This window comes from Cinclus cinclus, chromosome 3, assembly GCF_963662255.1.
Source record: "Cinclus cinclus chromosome 3, bCinCin1.1, whole genome shotgun sequence".
Classification (NCBI taxonomy): Eukaryota; Metazoa; Chordata; class Aves; order Passeriformes; family Cinclidae; genus Cinclus; species Cinclus cinclus.
This window is the reverse complement of record NC_085048.1, coordinates 18,373,012-18,389,152: the sequence shown is the minus strand read 5'-3', so window position 1 is coordinate 18,389,152 and position 16,141 is coordinate 18,373,012. Positions and strand designations below refer to the sequence as shown.

General features: G+C 36.3%; 1 protein-coding gene across 4 annotated transcripts in view; it reads right to left on the bottom strand.

The window, feature by feature from the left end:
• Positions 1–16,141, bottom strand: part of MYT1L (myelin transcription factor 1 like) — a 127,373-nt gene that overhangs the window by 68,291 nt on the left and 42,941 nt on the right. For 3 of the 4 annotated variants that reach the window (XM_062488515.1, XM_062488516.1, XM_062488514.1), the window contains exons 5-8: positions 11,153–12,124; positions 6,448–6,582; positions 3,855–3,945; positions 1,462–1,569 (exon numbers count right to left, since the gene is read on the bottom strand). In XM_062488515.1, the coding sequence (XP_062344499.1) occupies positions 1,462–1,569; positions 3,855–3,945; positions 6,448–6,582; positions 11,153–12,124 (1,306 nt within the window). Of the gene's footprint in view, positions 1–1,461; positions 1,570–3,854; positions 3,946–6,447; positions 6,583–11,146; positions 12,125–16,141 lie in introns of all 4 variants that reach the window. The other variant, XM_062488513.1, reaches the window with a different exon arrangement.

Below are 16,141 nucleotides of genomic sequence, written 5' to 3'. Positions count from 1 at the left end.
AGGGCAGCTCACAAGTGAAGTTAAGATTGCAGACAATCCTAGGGAGTTTGCCAGCAAACTGGATGATGCTTTTGAGCAGTTGCCTTCTATGGCAACTGACTTCAGTGGCTTCTCTGTAATAAGCAGTGGTAAAAGCCACTGCATTTTTGATCTGTCTTTTTCCATCAAGTGAGAAACTGTTTTATTCCCTCAAAGAGTGGAATTTTTTTACTAATGGGATTTGAAGAACTCTTCTCTAAGAAACCTCTGTGGGATGCTGTATGCCAAGCTGTACAAACTGAATAAGGGGCAGTTAAGACACAGCCCATCAAAAACAACCTGCAGAAGGAGATCACAGTCACCAGGAATGGTGAAAAATCTTCTGTAGATGTGAACCATAATTCTATGTTCCCTGCTCCATGGAAATGCTGGTTTTTGAAAAGACCATCAAGAGTAGGTGAACTTTAAGAGAATATTCAAAGAGTAGTGTTGATAATATAGTAGAAAATTTTAAGAAGCCAAATCAATTCTTAAATGTAGCAGACAGATAAAGACTAAGAAACTTATGGGATAAGTAGGAAATTCTGGGAACTAAAGCTGCAGCACTTCCTCCACTCTCTTTGAGGCAGATGAGAGGGATGTACCCATCCCAGCCCACAGATATTGCAGTATCCATGGAGAAATTCTGCAGCTTTTGGGGCATCATCAGCATAAGGCTGGTACAATCATGCAGAAGTTTGATTGCTTTACATGCATCTTTCACACTTCAGCTCCTTAGGAATAATATTTTTTCCACCCACATATCTCAAAAGAGGAGACAATAGCACAAAGCTGGATACAACTTCAGGTAAATGCAGAATTCTACATGGATGAAGAAACGGAGTATAATCATGTAAAATTGGTTCAAGGACCTTTCCATGTGAAAAATTTGGACAATTTTTCTCTCTTTCTGTCCTTCCTGGCAGAGAATGGGGGGAACAGAGACAAAGAACTAAGCCTGATGTTATTTTGGAATCTAAGCTATACCTGGCACTTTTCCAAGTGTCCTGCCAAAAAGTGTACTACCAGTTTGGTAATGCACATAGGGCTTCTGGTTTAATTTAAACTGATATTTACTAGTAAAAGCCTGCTGAAAAAACCAAGACTTACCGGTAAATATTAGTTTATTCCCAAAAGATACCAACTTTTTTCACACTGTTCTTAGACTTTGCACTCCAGCAGTCATCTTTACACCAAACAATGCCTAAGACAAAAATGAGCTTTTCAGCTTTACATGTATTTGCCAGAATAATTACCAACCCTCCCCCATGAAAATTGAGTGGGAAAAATACACTGTGAGAATTGGATCCAGAAGCCCTAATTCTAACTCTTCTTTAAAGGAGATATATATGTATATACAATGTATATAAATATAAATTCTCAGATTAGGTGAATGTGTGATGAATTCTGCATAAGAATAAGTATTATAGTGATTTCTAATACCTTAAAACCCGATCTGATGCCTGGTTTGATTTTGACACATCACAGTTCTGATGCTTCTCTTGAGCTTTAGCCAGTTTCTCTGCTGCAGCAATAGGACATCCAGAGAGGCTGCAATTACAGAAAGGAAATTTAATTGTCTTGTCCTGCATAATTTCACATTATAGCACTGATCCAATTACTCCTTCTCCTCCTTAGCCAGCATCAGGAAGAATCTGAAGGAAAAGGGTTTCCAAAAATGTTTTGATCATGTGTATTTTCTCTAGAATAGACTTCTTTTCTTCTGCTTTCAAAGTTGCATGGTATATTTTACATCTGCTCTTCTTCTCTCACAGTACATGGGTAGATTATTCATGGATGTCAGCCAGAGAACATACCAGTAGGAGAGGAGAATATATAAACTGGAATCTACTGCGCAGCTCTGCTAGCAGACTTGTGACCTTTATGCATCTACAAATGTTGCCAATGAAATGGCTCCTGAAGACAATTAAATGACAAAACCATATAGGCCAAATCTTGTGCTGCTTCACACCTCATTCAGCTCCATTAACTCCAATCTTTTTGCTACGCATATAAATGAGTGCAAAATTTTGCCTTGGGTTGCTAAATCTACATGTCAACTGTTAGCATTTGTTCATGAATTTCAGCCACTAAAGTATGCTTTCCAAAAGTAGATGATGCAAAATGAAATATTTCTGCACTGGAAATCCAATTAAATTTGCAAATGCTGAACTATTATTGAAGTGGCAATAATAAGCCTGATTCTTATGGCAAAGATTTAGAACTGAGAAAAATAAATATATTGATGCCAGCAGATGGTGCTCTTAGTGAAGCTGTAAAACCCTGTGACCTGACAATAGAGGGGTTCCTATCCTTGTCATAGTCTATTGCATGTTTATGTGACCTTAGCTCTCTGCATTCTCCACAGGAATAAAAATTAAAATGAAAGGCAAATCAGCGCATTCTCAGATGTTCCCTTCTTTACAGGAAATAAGTGGGAAAAAAAAAAAAAAAGTGAAGTAGAGAAAAATGCCCCAAAAGCTGCAGAAAGAGGTGAGCACAGACTGCAGAGTGCTCCCCCCTGGCCGCCCCCGCTGCCCTAGTTCTGCAGAGGGTGAGGGAGCTCTGTGCAGCTCTGGAGCCGTGCCAGGGGGCAGCTGAGCTCCACTGACAGGCTCTTCCTCAGACACCTCCAATATTCTAGTGGATATTCAACCACAAGTGAATGCTGCTTCAAGCAGCAGTAATTCCCATAAAGCCTTCTCAGAGGTTTTTTGCTGCATCTACTGGCAGCATCATTGCAGAAAAGAGGTACCAGAGCTTATTGCAGAAAGGCTGGTACACACAAGAGTCTCCTGGGGGAAATGCAGCTGATATGAGGGGCTGTAGTAACCCAGATCTTGGTAAGACTGAATGTCCAGTCCCTGTACTTCCTCAAGCCTTCACGCTACAATTCACAGTAAAAATGAATTAAATAACAGGAACATTGCACAGTTCCTTTTACCCTCTTATCCACATTTTCTGGATTTTTAAAATTGTAAAGGAATAGGCAAGATTTTATTTTTGTTTTGTGGGAAAATTATGACATGTGGAACACTAATGTAACATTTTCAAAATTTGACAGAATTTAATTTGTAGTAGCATCCCTTCCCTAAGAATCTATTACTAATCTAAGGAAACTATGGAAAAGTTGCTTTTTTCCTGCATCTTTTTTTTTGTTTGTTTGTTTGTTTTTTGCTAGAAAACTTGCTTCTAATAATTCTGCCTTTTCATTTTTAAATGTAATGAGACATGTTCTTAGTGTTTCTTAAACAGCCAAGACTCTCCTTCAGTTTTAGCTGAATAATTACTTTGGGGTTGAGATTGTGGTCAGTAAGAAAGCTAACAGCTGTATATTTAAATGCTGTTTCTCATGTATTAAAAAACCCCAATAATTTAGGATTAGAGTAGATTTTTGAATGCACTAGAAAATAATCTCTGAGGACAGTGAAGTGTGAGAACAAGAACTCTGTACTAGTCCTGATGATGTTGACAAAATCTTCTTTCTCCTTGCAACACACTCATGAGGAGTCATACCATTTGTTTTGTAGCACTGCTGTTCACCAAATATCAAAACAAAAAGAAAAAAGAAGTCCACTGAAAAAGCTAAGGATGCTTAAAATGTCTTCCATGGATCAATTCATCCATTCTACAGCAAACGCACACTCGTTCTCCTCAGAAAATACATGAATAAATGTTACTCTTTAAAATGGATAAAGCACACGAAGCACCATCTGTCAGTCCTCAGAACAGAACAATGACACACAGTCACTCCCCCCCACCAATGGACTGCTAGAAGGGCTGCAGTTCGGAGGCACTGTTCCCTCTAGATTGGTGTCCAGCGACGGCATCCTTACCTTCGGTGGGAATTCCTGTTGCTATTTACGTGGCCCCGGCCTGTGCAGCCTGGTGTAGGACACTTAAGAACATTTTCATGCATGGCAAGAACTTGACAAGGAGAGTAAGAGAAAACAGCAGAGTATGAAAACAAGAAAAAAAAATCAAATCCCAGTATATATGAAACCATTTTAAAACAAAGCAGGATTCATTAACAACCAGCATTCCTCAAAATACACGTGACACACATAGCCAATAAAGCCTGATGAGGAAAGCAATTATTGTGACCCTATACTCATTAACACAGGGCAACAGTGAAAGTTATGGAGGTTACAGAACCTATAAACAAATGCATCTCTGGTACAACAGTGAAGCAGAAGACGCCCAACATCTTCTTCATACAATACCACTGAGCAAAGATCAGCTCAACAGTAAAGGGTGAGCTAGCAACTATACAAAACAAAATTACAGACTGGAAAAATTAATTCAGGAAATGCATGTATTCTTCATACATAGCTTTATAAATGTAGTATCAAACTCATGAGCTGAAAATCTGCTCTCAAGTTATACTGGTAGAACACTGAATTATTTGAAACACACCTCAGTACAACCCTGAACAGAATTTAACCCTAACTATAACGCAGCCCAATTGAACTAGGGGATAGTTCTGCTCACTTCCACATAGATATATCATTTATATCTATATGGCAAGCAGAATGGATCCTTTAATTTTCACTTGCATTCTCTAAAAATGTGGATTTTTTTTTTCCAAAATACTAAGAACTAAAATTAAGCACTTAGAAAATTGAGGGATGGCAGAAAAAAATGTAAAAAAGAAATAAATGGTACAAGCTTAAGCAAGTAAACTGATTTACATCCTCATCCACTGCAAGCTGGATGGAAAACTTACTCCAAGACTGCTCAGAGCAGTACCCCTCTAAATCATACAGCTCATGCTATGAAGGGCAAAATTATCAAGAACTTTTTGGGAACACTGAAGAGTTTTTTGTGACATGAGGCATATCTGAATCCATGTCTCAGAGCTGGATGGCAGTACATCACACAATGGAAAAAGGCCATCCAGCACTTGTGAAGTTCTCATTTTCTCACACAAGAAGTGGTCTGGAAGCCTGTATTTAGTTCTCACTCAAAAAAAAAAATCTAATAAAATCAGTAGGTACCTTGATTGAGTTAAGAACTGAATAAAAGCTGCTCAGAGACTTGAGAATTAAGCCATGTATACTCATTAAAGATAACCATCATCATCACCCCATCATCAGCGTGATAAAATGTGTATAGATGCAAAAGCTTCACTCTGAAATTCCTAATATTCAAAGCTGTTCTTTAAACATGCTTCACAAGGCCAACACCACAGGAAAAAAAAAGATGAGCTCACCTTTGTCATTTTAGTAGGTACAAGAGCATGCAAACAGTTTAAAGCTATATTCTTCTTTGATTTACAAAGTCTTCTAAAGAGCTTTTTATTTACCATTTGAAAAAATTATAGAACTTTGAGCAACTGAATAAATATTTGCGTTTCAGAAAATTACAGGGTATTGGAAAGCAGAGAAATTACTTTATTTGTTCGACTGTATTGAGACTAACCAAACTACAGCAAAGCTTCCTAAAGCACTTCCTCATCACTTCTGGAAGAAGCCACTATACCATGAAAGAGGAGACTTGTTATGTCTGCCACTCTTGCAGTTCTAATCTACTTCTGTTTTCCTGTCCATCAGGATCTACTTTCCTTTGGAAACTGGGGACCATTTTAGTTCTGAATGTCTTTCATTACATTTCTATTAGGTTGCTGCAAATTCATAGAGGTTAAGTCTCTAAGTGCTGATGGACAGTGAGGATTTTAGGTCCATATGGAATGGCATCCATAACGCCATTTTAAAACTGGTGTGAAAGAGAATTGGATCTTAGCTAGACAGTTCCAGATGAAAAGCAGCAGTCATTAGTCTCAACAGACATATGCTGATTTCACCAGCCAAGGAGGTGACTTCCAGAAATGAAGCCCTCTGCCTTTAGCTGGGTGTCCATGAGCTCATATGGGTGAACTTCCTAGGCAGAGAATTTGCTGATGTGGCAGGAAGTTCCACCCATGTGCCCGACAGGGAATGTTTGCTCAAAATCCCGAGTTCTGTAACTAAGTAAACAGCCAAATTATTGTTTTTTTATAATATGCACTAGTTTAATATAAATAATGTTTCGGACACAACAATAACAAAGGAAAGGGGTTGCCAGCTTTTCAGGAATAATTATTCCTGTACAAGACAATAAGGACAGTTGATGTGACATTAGCACGCAGAAACAAAAGCAGTGCACATCTTCTGGAAACCAATTTCTCTGTTGACTAAATATGCCTATTAAAAATAACCTAGGATTCTCAAAATCAAAGAATACAGCTTTAAAAGTTTTTATTTTAGTGTAAAGTTAGTAAAGAATGGAAATGATGGAATAAAGGAAAAAGTATAACACAGAACAGTTGACTAAGTTGAGACAAACCATACTGAAAAATGAAATTAATTTTTTAAATAAAAGGTTTAAAAAGCATGCTAGAAAAGTTTTTGTAGTTTTATCCCCAGTTTCCATGAAAGAATGTGAACTTACTTTCTGGAGGGACCCTATCTTTGTGTGGGCATCCTGACAAACTGCGGTGATGGGGGTAAAGCCCCGTTACATGGCCAGTTCCATCACACCCAGGGGTAGGACATTTGCTCTCTTTCTTTTCTGTTCTTGAGGGATCTATAATTTACAACAAATGTGGCAAGTGAATGAGTCTTTTCACATTTCTGTAAGAAGGTTCATTTAATCATGTCATTTACTCTTTGGTAAATGTTATTATGAAAACTGGAAAAAGAAAACCCTTCTACTTCTTATCACAGTTCTGCCACTTTTATCCTGTTATCTTCTTCTCAGACTGCAGGCTCCCGTGATCATGGCAATATCCATTCACAGTGATTGGAAAATGACCTTTATATAGCAAAGCCGTACCATTGTCAATCAATGTTCTGCTGGCAAGCATTAGCTCAAGGGTGCAAGGTCACCTGGAAACTGTTTAGTTGGAGTTTCCCTTCTTTACATTCTTATTTGCCTCATGTATTAAGGTCTGCAAATGTACTGTCACAGCAGTTCAATGTCCTGAGCAAACCCAGCTCTTCAACACAACAATTCCAGAAAAATCCCTTTTCCAAGGCTCATTGAGGAAATTAATCTTGTTTTCTTTAAATCCCTTACAAAGTGGTAAAATTACATAAATATTCCATTCTCTTCAATGAATTATGTCAGAGTAAGCATTGTAATCTGAATTACTGAAAGTATCATTTTCACTGTAAATCGGGGTCATTACCAACATGCATATGTAACATCTGAATATTCATATGCTTGAAATGTTAATGACCTTTTAGGATGTTGTTGGATCTTCTGACTACAAACCAAAGAAAAGTCTAACTAGACATTTTTTCCACAAATTAAAGTTTTCTGCCAATAATGTGCTGGAACGCTGGTGATATTAATCCTGATTTAGAACTTTCTCACATAACTTCATCTGCTTATGTTCTTTAACAGATCATCTGTAGAACATCTATTCTTCTAGACAAGCACATGATACAAATTACATCTTATGATCTTGACCACAGCTGCCAGGTTTTGGACATTATTGCTGATTTTCATATCAATATTAAAGGGATAAAATTCAGGATACTCAAACTGCTACAATTTTGGCTAAAAATCAACTATATCTTTTTTAGTCCATCATTCCTTTTAATACCCAGTCTGAACTATCCTCATTTAATAATTCTATGTTGCTCTTGTAATTTCTCTGCTTAAATATTTATGCTTTAATCTCCATAAAATAATATTTTGCTACTTGTTTTACAGTAAGCCTTCTTTACATTGAATTCCATCCCAGCTTCAACAAACAGAACCCTCAGTACAATAGGGGGAAATGTTAGTACTTGTAGAATTTCACATACAACCCATCCTTTTCATCATGAGTCAATACAATCCAGAGTTCACATTCTATTTTGGACTTAGCTTTCCCTGCATTCCTTCTGGTAGGTTTTATATATACTTTCACTTTTCAAGTTCTTCCAAAACAGCTTCATTTTACAGAAAATCTTTAGCTTCTTGTAGTGACTCCCCATGTCTTAAATCCACTCTTAAAATATAATATCATAGTTAAACTTTGTATTTTGCAAATGGAATCCCTAATTATGAAAGTTTTATTTTACTCAACTTGTATATGGACTGTAGAACACAGCTCTTTGTTCCATGTTCTTTAACAACAAATAAACATATAAATCTATCTCCAATGTGCTATACAGTTATCACAACACTCCTGGAAAGACCATAATCTCATACATCAGGAAATCGAAGAAAGAGATCAAGAAGTTAAACCCAAGGCCACAGAAGGAGCAAATGTCAGAGGAGGGATTTGACTTCCTGCCAGATAGGCCTGTGCTGAGACCACTAGAACAGCAAGCCCACAGCTACATACATACACAACTCTAAGCAACTCATCAAGTCAAGTACTTTGGGATGTGTAAAAGTATTAGATAAGTGAATAGATAATGCAAATGAAATATAAATTATGTAAATATAACAATATTCAAGGACTGCAAAAAATGTAGATGATTAATAGACCATAATGGCTTTTTAGGGACTTTAAACTAGAGGAACTTTAGCTACTTGACATTTTTAGAACTCCACCAAAGTTGGTGCAGGTATTGTAATTTAGAGCAGCTGAGGATCTAGACACTTGCATCCTACAGCATCAAGTAAATCCTGCTCTGTATTCAAGTCTACATCATAAAGTTATAGCACATATCAGATCCTTAAGAGCCTTTATGGTCTAATGAGTCAGAAAAGATGCTGTATACTACTCTTAATGATTCCAAAACTTGCATAAAATTGCACTTGCACAATTTCCCATTGCTTTTAATGGAAGACATTTGAGTAAACTTTTCACAGCTTTATATGAAACACTAGATACTGTTTTGTAAATCCTCTTCTGCTGTTTGGGAGAAATACTGCAGTTTTACTGAACTCTGCAACATTTTCTCACTCCTTGCCCCAATGGAAGTATCTCCTGAGTGAAGGTTGTCAAAGGAATTTAAAATATTTCAAAATGCATAAATTTCAGAAGAAAACCTGTTTAGAATGCTTAAAGTGGCAGGGGAGAAATGCTTAATGGTCCCTTAATGGTTGTTTCATTGATATTTGAAGCCGAGGTTCTCACTGCAAACCTGTGCTCCCAAGAAAGCTTCCACCTAACTATATCATACCACTCTGTAGGTATCTCTTCCAGCAGTATTTGTAAGATAACATGTGACTGGAGAACAAATTATATAAGCAACTGTCTTACCTAAAACTTCCTCTCTCAAAGACTGCCAGAATATTTTCCACAGGTTTGTTTGTTTTGGTTTGTTTTTTTTGTCGTTGTGGAATTTGGGACTTTTTTGGTGGTTTGATTTTTTTGTTGTTTGTTTGCTTGTTTGTTTTTTAAATAAGGGATTTTTTTTTCTTTTTCCTTTTTTTACTAAAAAGAAGAAGAATTATCCACTCCCCAAAGTTTCATGGTCCAAACTTCCATAGTATTTAGTCCCTGGTTGAGCCTTGGACCAATTCTCAATCCAGCCTGCAGCTCCCTAGAAATAGGATGGTTCAAAGAAGCTATAGAATTTTCTAAAATAGGATATCTCTACATTTCTCACTGTCAGAAATTATACAGGCTTTTTGGAGACAGCAGACCTATATGCAAAAATCTTTTCCCAGCCATATATAGACTAGAAAGGCTGGACAATACCAGAATTTAAGAACTGTAAAAAATTAATTTTTGTTTGCCATGTTTTCTGTGTTTTTAGAGACATACACTCACAGGGAAATGCATCCATAATAGGTCTATGTGAACTACATTTAGCGCAACATCCACATGGGTATGCAGTAATACACTAACTAAATAAAGTTGTCTTCCCCAGCTGCCTAAAGTTACTACAGCATACACTGCCCTGTATATTTGTGGTTAGAACAAACAAAACTTCACTAAAATACATCGCAGTGGTGTTTGACTTCAGTAATTTACATACTTTTCTAAAAGACTGGTCATTACTTTTGTTTAAGACTTGTGAAAAATGATCAAAACTTTCTTGGATCAAGATGTTGTCTGCCTACATGTACGTCACAGGCAGAATACTTTTGCAAAACAGGGATTTATAAAAAAAGAGAACAACTCCCACCATCCCAATTGCAAAGCAAACCAAATATTTTTACAACAAATATAAGATAAACCTGGTTTCTGTTTAGCATCTCCCAAGAAATATCACGTCCTCAACTTCCACTAAAGTCAATGGGAATCAGGGGTGTTCAATGAATCTCAGGAGGTATTGAACACTTAATACAACATGGCCCTACACGTACAGATGTAAACACATTAAAGAGTGGTGTCATAATATAAACACACCATCACCATGATAATCCTGGAAATCAAAAGGCATTCCAAAGGTAACCTTTAGTTTGTTGGGGTTTTTTTGTTTATTTTTTGTTCGTATGGCTTGGTTTTTATTGGTTTTTTGTTTCTTCTTATTTTTTTCTTGTATTGAATAATGGTCAAGGCAGCACCTTAACTGTTTCCACAATGGAATGAAACCAGTGAAGTGGAATGCACATAAGAAAGAAATTGCTATTGATCTCAGCCCAGGCCACACCACGCCTTGCATAGCAAATGGTTTCCATTACCTTACTATCTTAAGATAATTAATGTGCAGTCACTGCCCCTATCTTATGTTATCGGTCATTTTGATACTGTTCAATTTCTATCAGGCAATTCTACATTTTAGATGGGAGAGGCTTCATCAATAACTGTCATTTGATGATAATTTTATAAGTCACGATGCCACCTACCCAATCCAATCTGTAATATATGCACTTCATAGCTGATTGACTATCTGCTATACAAAGCCCCCCTCTTCAATATACTTTGCAACACAATTCTCTTTTTTAATTATTACTATAAAATACATAAAACCCTGAAAAAAATCTTTGCCTCTTTCAACATGATCTCTTGTTTTGTTTCCCTGAGAAGTTACTTTTTAAATTTAGCCAATGATAATACTGTACATATTTCTAACACTGCAGAATGAATTCTTTTATTTTATAATCATACCATAATGCTATTTTACAATCATGTCATACTACAATTTTAATAAACTTCCCATTACGTGCAATTAATAACTTCAGAAATCTATGCAAAAACTTAACATGTTAGCTCAGACTTTCTCATGACATAACATACGGTATATAGAAATATTACCTTTACCATAATATGGCTTTTTGACATGGCCGTCACTTGGTTTAGGCTTCCTGTCATCTCCAGAAAGATGTCTTGGAGACTGTTCCTCAAATGATCTCATATTATCCCTCCTTCCAGCTTCCACTGCCATTTTTTCTCTCATGGCTTTTGCTCTCTCAGTTTCCAAAGCAATTGCTTTCTCAAGCAGGGTTAAGTTACCTTTTGTCATATCAAACACTTCTTCAGACCTATCTGAAGTAATAGAGGTGGTATCATCGTCTCTTTCATGACAACCATCCTCCTTGGCACAGCTAGAAAAAGTCCTAGATCTGGGGCTCAACTGTTCTTCAAGCCTCATTAGGTTCATCATATCAGAGTAATTCCGGTCTGGTGTTCTTCCTTGGAAGTCATCTTCTTGCCTGACATGCTGGCGAGTGTTCATGTTTTGCTGTTGATTTCTTTCCTGTGGGTTTGTCTCACTGAGTTTCCTAGCCAGATCAAAACACTGGTTCCTTAAGCACTCCAAACTGCTGAGACACACCTCTTCATCACTCTCCTCCACTATTTTTTCTGTAAGTCCATTGTTCACAGGCTTCCCTAGCATTACAAAGTTCATATTCCTATTGTCTTGCTGTGAAGTATTGTCTGCATAATTTCTGTCATTAATATTTTCTGAAAGCACTACACCATGTCCTTGTGCTAATAATTTAAGGGAGTCCACTGTTTCCCTAACAACATCACTGTCTAAATCTAAACTCAGCTCACTTTTCCGACCAATATTTTCATTTTTGTCACTATCATCTTCCAGACTATTAGATGTATTGCTGTTCATTTCTGATTCTGTCCTGGCTCTGTATGCTGCATCCTCTGCAATTTTGCCAAGATTTAACAATGACTTGGCCACCAGTTCATCGTAATTATCATACTCATCATTATTGTTATCGTCTTTTTCTGTGTCTTGCATTATTCGAGTATTGTGACAATTCATTTGATGGTCTTCTGCATAAAAAACAGAAACAAAGAAAGAAACAAAGAAAGAAAGAAAAAGGAAAAGAAAAGAAAAAAGTGGCTACAATTGGAACTGTTGTTGCAATTGCACGGACAGAAAACAAACTACATGTCAAATATTGTTAATCATACAGCAATTCTAGAACACTATGGCTGACCCATTTGAACTGAATTCTCTACAGTCCATAGGGCTATTTTTGTTTATTTGCTATTCACATGAATTTCTTTCACAGAACTGATAAGAAAAAGGCAATCAAAATGATAATTATTACTACTGCTAAGTATTATGGCATAAATACTTGTGTTTCTCCTTTCAATTCTATATTTACAGTTTTATGGGATTTATTACAATCACATTATTCAGATGACATAACTGCTTATGTTTCCCCCATTTCTCACTCCTGTATGTCCTGTAAATATGGTAGATAGCAAAGGAGTGAGGACTACTAGATTTATTCTCTTACTGATAAATGCCAATCACCAAAAGAGAAAGAGTATACTCCAAGAAGGAAAATGTCACATTTTTAACACCGCACACAGCATTAACACTAATTGACCAATAGCTATACACAAAGATTAAAATGGCATTTTACTTAGTGGATCTATCAGTAAAATTAAAATCTCTTAGTTCAACTGTGGAGAAGTTAAGATTTTAAAAAAGTTGTTACATGAAAGGAGGATAGAAGGAATTCTATGCACAATACAATTTTAAGTAAATAGGCAAGCCCAAATTTGATAGTCATATATATATGATAGGGCTGTTATTTGCTGTTCTGAGTACTGTAACAGAAGGTGCAGAGGTTCCATATTTTACTCAGCTTTTTCTAGTAACTGTTGAATAACACAGGGAGAGCTTAATAAGATGGAGCCAATGAGTGGCCCTGAGGAGGAGATTCACCTCACCTAAGTTTAGACATGAGCAAGGCCGACATTTACGTCTACATCTACGTCTACGTCTACGTCTAGGTCTAGGTCTAGGTCTACGTCTACGTCTACGTCTACGTCTACGTCTACGTCTACGTCTACCTCTACATCCATGGTTCTGTCCTTAGTCAGTAAGAGAAGCAGACATTTTATGGACACAGTGCACCTGATCTGGTTAAGATATCTTCTGGAGGATAAAACTAATAACCACCAGAAGTGCCTGTTTCTCTTCATTGACAACAAAAGGACTCAGACTTGATGCCCACCTTAAAGATATCCATACTCAAATGAATATCATTCACAGAGCATCTTGTGGTATCTCATGTTCACTCAAAGCTATGTCATTATTAGACCCAGTCTTAAAACACACATTCATAATTATGGCATAATTAACATTGCATAACTTATATTTTGATAATTGGCTATTATTAAACAAGCTATATTTGAACATTTTCCAGCATTGGAAAAGAAAGTTCCTAGATCTGTTATTACAGCGACATGCTAGGCCAGTTTTTCAGATGGTGCAAACTGAAAGAAACCAGTAGAGATAAGACATATAATTAACACTTGCTCAAGAGCTAGTTCATCAACTTCTGATAGCATCTTTTCAGCTTAGATGTATTTTCAACACTAGTACACCTAAAAACATAGCAATTTCTAAAGTGTGGCTCATAATTTGAGTTAAACAAACCAAACTGGAAAATTTCAGGTAGTAGGTGGCTAATGCACTAACATTTTGGTAACAGGAAATAGTGTTTGATAAAAATAGTTTTTATGTCACTAGACAAGATAATAAATCAGGAGTTGTAAGTACAAAGCTAAACAGCACAATAATTAATATTTCAGCTACAAGATAGTATTTCTTCTACACAGTGGTTAGGGATCCTGGGATGATAGTAGGCTGTAGTTAAGCAGCAGAACTGGTTGATGACTAGGCTATGTCTAGAAAAAATGCTCAAATGGTAAATTATTAGATCTTACATATTATCTGTTTGAATACAGAGGAAAGACAATTAATAAGGAAGACTGTATGGTATTTCTACATCATAAGATATTCCAAGCCAGTAGTGGGTTATCTGTTTAACATAAAAGGTGGTTTTATTTTAGTTGCTATGTTTTTCAAGATCATCAGAATTCACATTTATGTTGCAGTGCCACAAAAATTAAGGGTATCAGAGTATCAGATTTTGACTGTATAAGGATTGCCACTTACACTTCCTATTTGAAAAATGTCCATCTTGAATAACTGAATAGAAGAAGGTAATGAATGCTTACTGCATAACTACTCTGTGCTATTTGAAAAGCAAATCCACTAATAATTTTCTAAAGTAAAATGTACAAACAAGTCCCACATTTATTTATATATTAAGGATAAAACCTTGTGCCAAGGAGATTGTTCCATAGAAACTGAGGCTTTTGTGGGGTGCTTCTTGTAACTGTACTAATGGGCAGTCAGATGCAGCAAAGGAACAATGAAGTAATTAAAGAAGCAATAAGCTTTAGCTCCAAAATTGCTCATGCCTTCAAGTTTAGGATGAAGTATCAACAAACACTGGTGAAATCCATCCAAATCTAGCTGTAATACAATATTGAAATACAAAGTAAGAAAAAAAATTCCCAAGTCATCCTGAGAACTGCTCAGGTATGCAGTGACCACTCTAGGCCAACTTTTGAAATGTGAAAAGTTTCAGGGATTGTTTCTCAAAAGAGGGGGCTGTGTTTGTAAAATGATCACCAAGGAGAGGAATATGTTATACCTTGCCTCCACAAGTGAAAAGTCAAATATGAATCATATATTGTATGACAGAAGACATCTACATTCCTTTTGAGTAGGTAAGCTGGGTGAAAGATGTAATTACAGTATTTTTTACTCTGTTTGTTTGCCTATATCCTTTTCTGGTCTCCCATCCATTCAGTCATAAAATGAAGAAGAAAAAGGTAGTGGAAGAGAAGAAAGTGTAAAGCACTAATCCCAGATGAGAGAGGCGGGAAAGCAAAATATTTAAATAAGTTTCATTTCTCATATTTTAATTTTTGGCCTTTTTTTGCATCTCCTTTCTTTACAACTGTTTTCCTCATGTCTCTCACCTTCATGCAGAAGTTAATTTTAATGAGGAAGATATTTATGTATGCCATGTAATCTCATTAACAGTTGGATTCTAAACTTGCTCTGGTGAGGCACTTGTATCATCTGTATATCAAAATGAAATTTTAAATACTGAATCAGTTTGTGTATTAGTTAAAGGTCTTGTAAGAAATATGTTACACTACCAGTTCTATGTAAACCATATGCCTTTTCTTTAATTCAGTTCCATAAATTTTAATTTTGCTTTCATTTCATATTTCTGTGATTCCTTAGATTTCATCTTTAACTCAGTTACTACCTTTATAGTCTGCTGTTTAATGGCTGTCTGTTAAATGACTGCGAAACCCAGAGGTAAAATATTTTCCCTATCCCTTGCATAAGTTTTGGAAGTGATGCAAACCGAAGGTTTTTATTTTGTGAAAAGACTGAGTTTGTCTCACAAAGACACAAGCTATCCAGTTTAGGTGAAGAATGCACAAAGTTATAATTTTTATGTTAACTTTAGGGTTGCATGGACAAAGAATACACAACACAGTTTAAAAAGCATATCAGACTATTTTAGCCCTCTTCCACAAAATATCATGACAATTTAGATATTGTAGATTGTATATTTGTTCTTTTTAACTCCCAGTAGATATAACAAATGGCAGGAGGAAATTATAGTGGAGTAGTGTAGAACAGCTATTAAGAGCTGGAAGCCTTTAGCCCTTTAACCATTTCAACAGAAGTGCACTTGTACTGTGCTAAAAAAAGTGAATAATTTGATTTCTTATTGCACCTTTCATCCAAGGATCTCAAAGCACTTTACAAACATTATTTTAAAAAGCCTCACAACACCCCTGTGAGGTAGGTATTTTAACCCCATTTTACAGATGGGAAATTGAGACACAGAGAAGTTGAGTGACTCTTTCCATGTCATACCAGGAGTCATGGGAGAACAAGAACTATAGCCTCTACACACTTGACTGTTTCCTCCTTTTGTTCCTATTACATCCAAT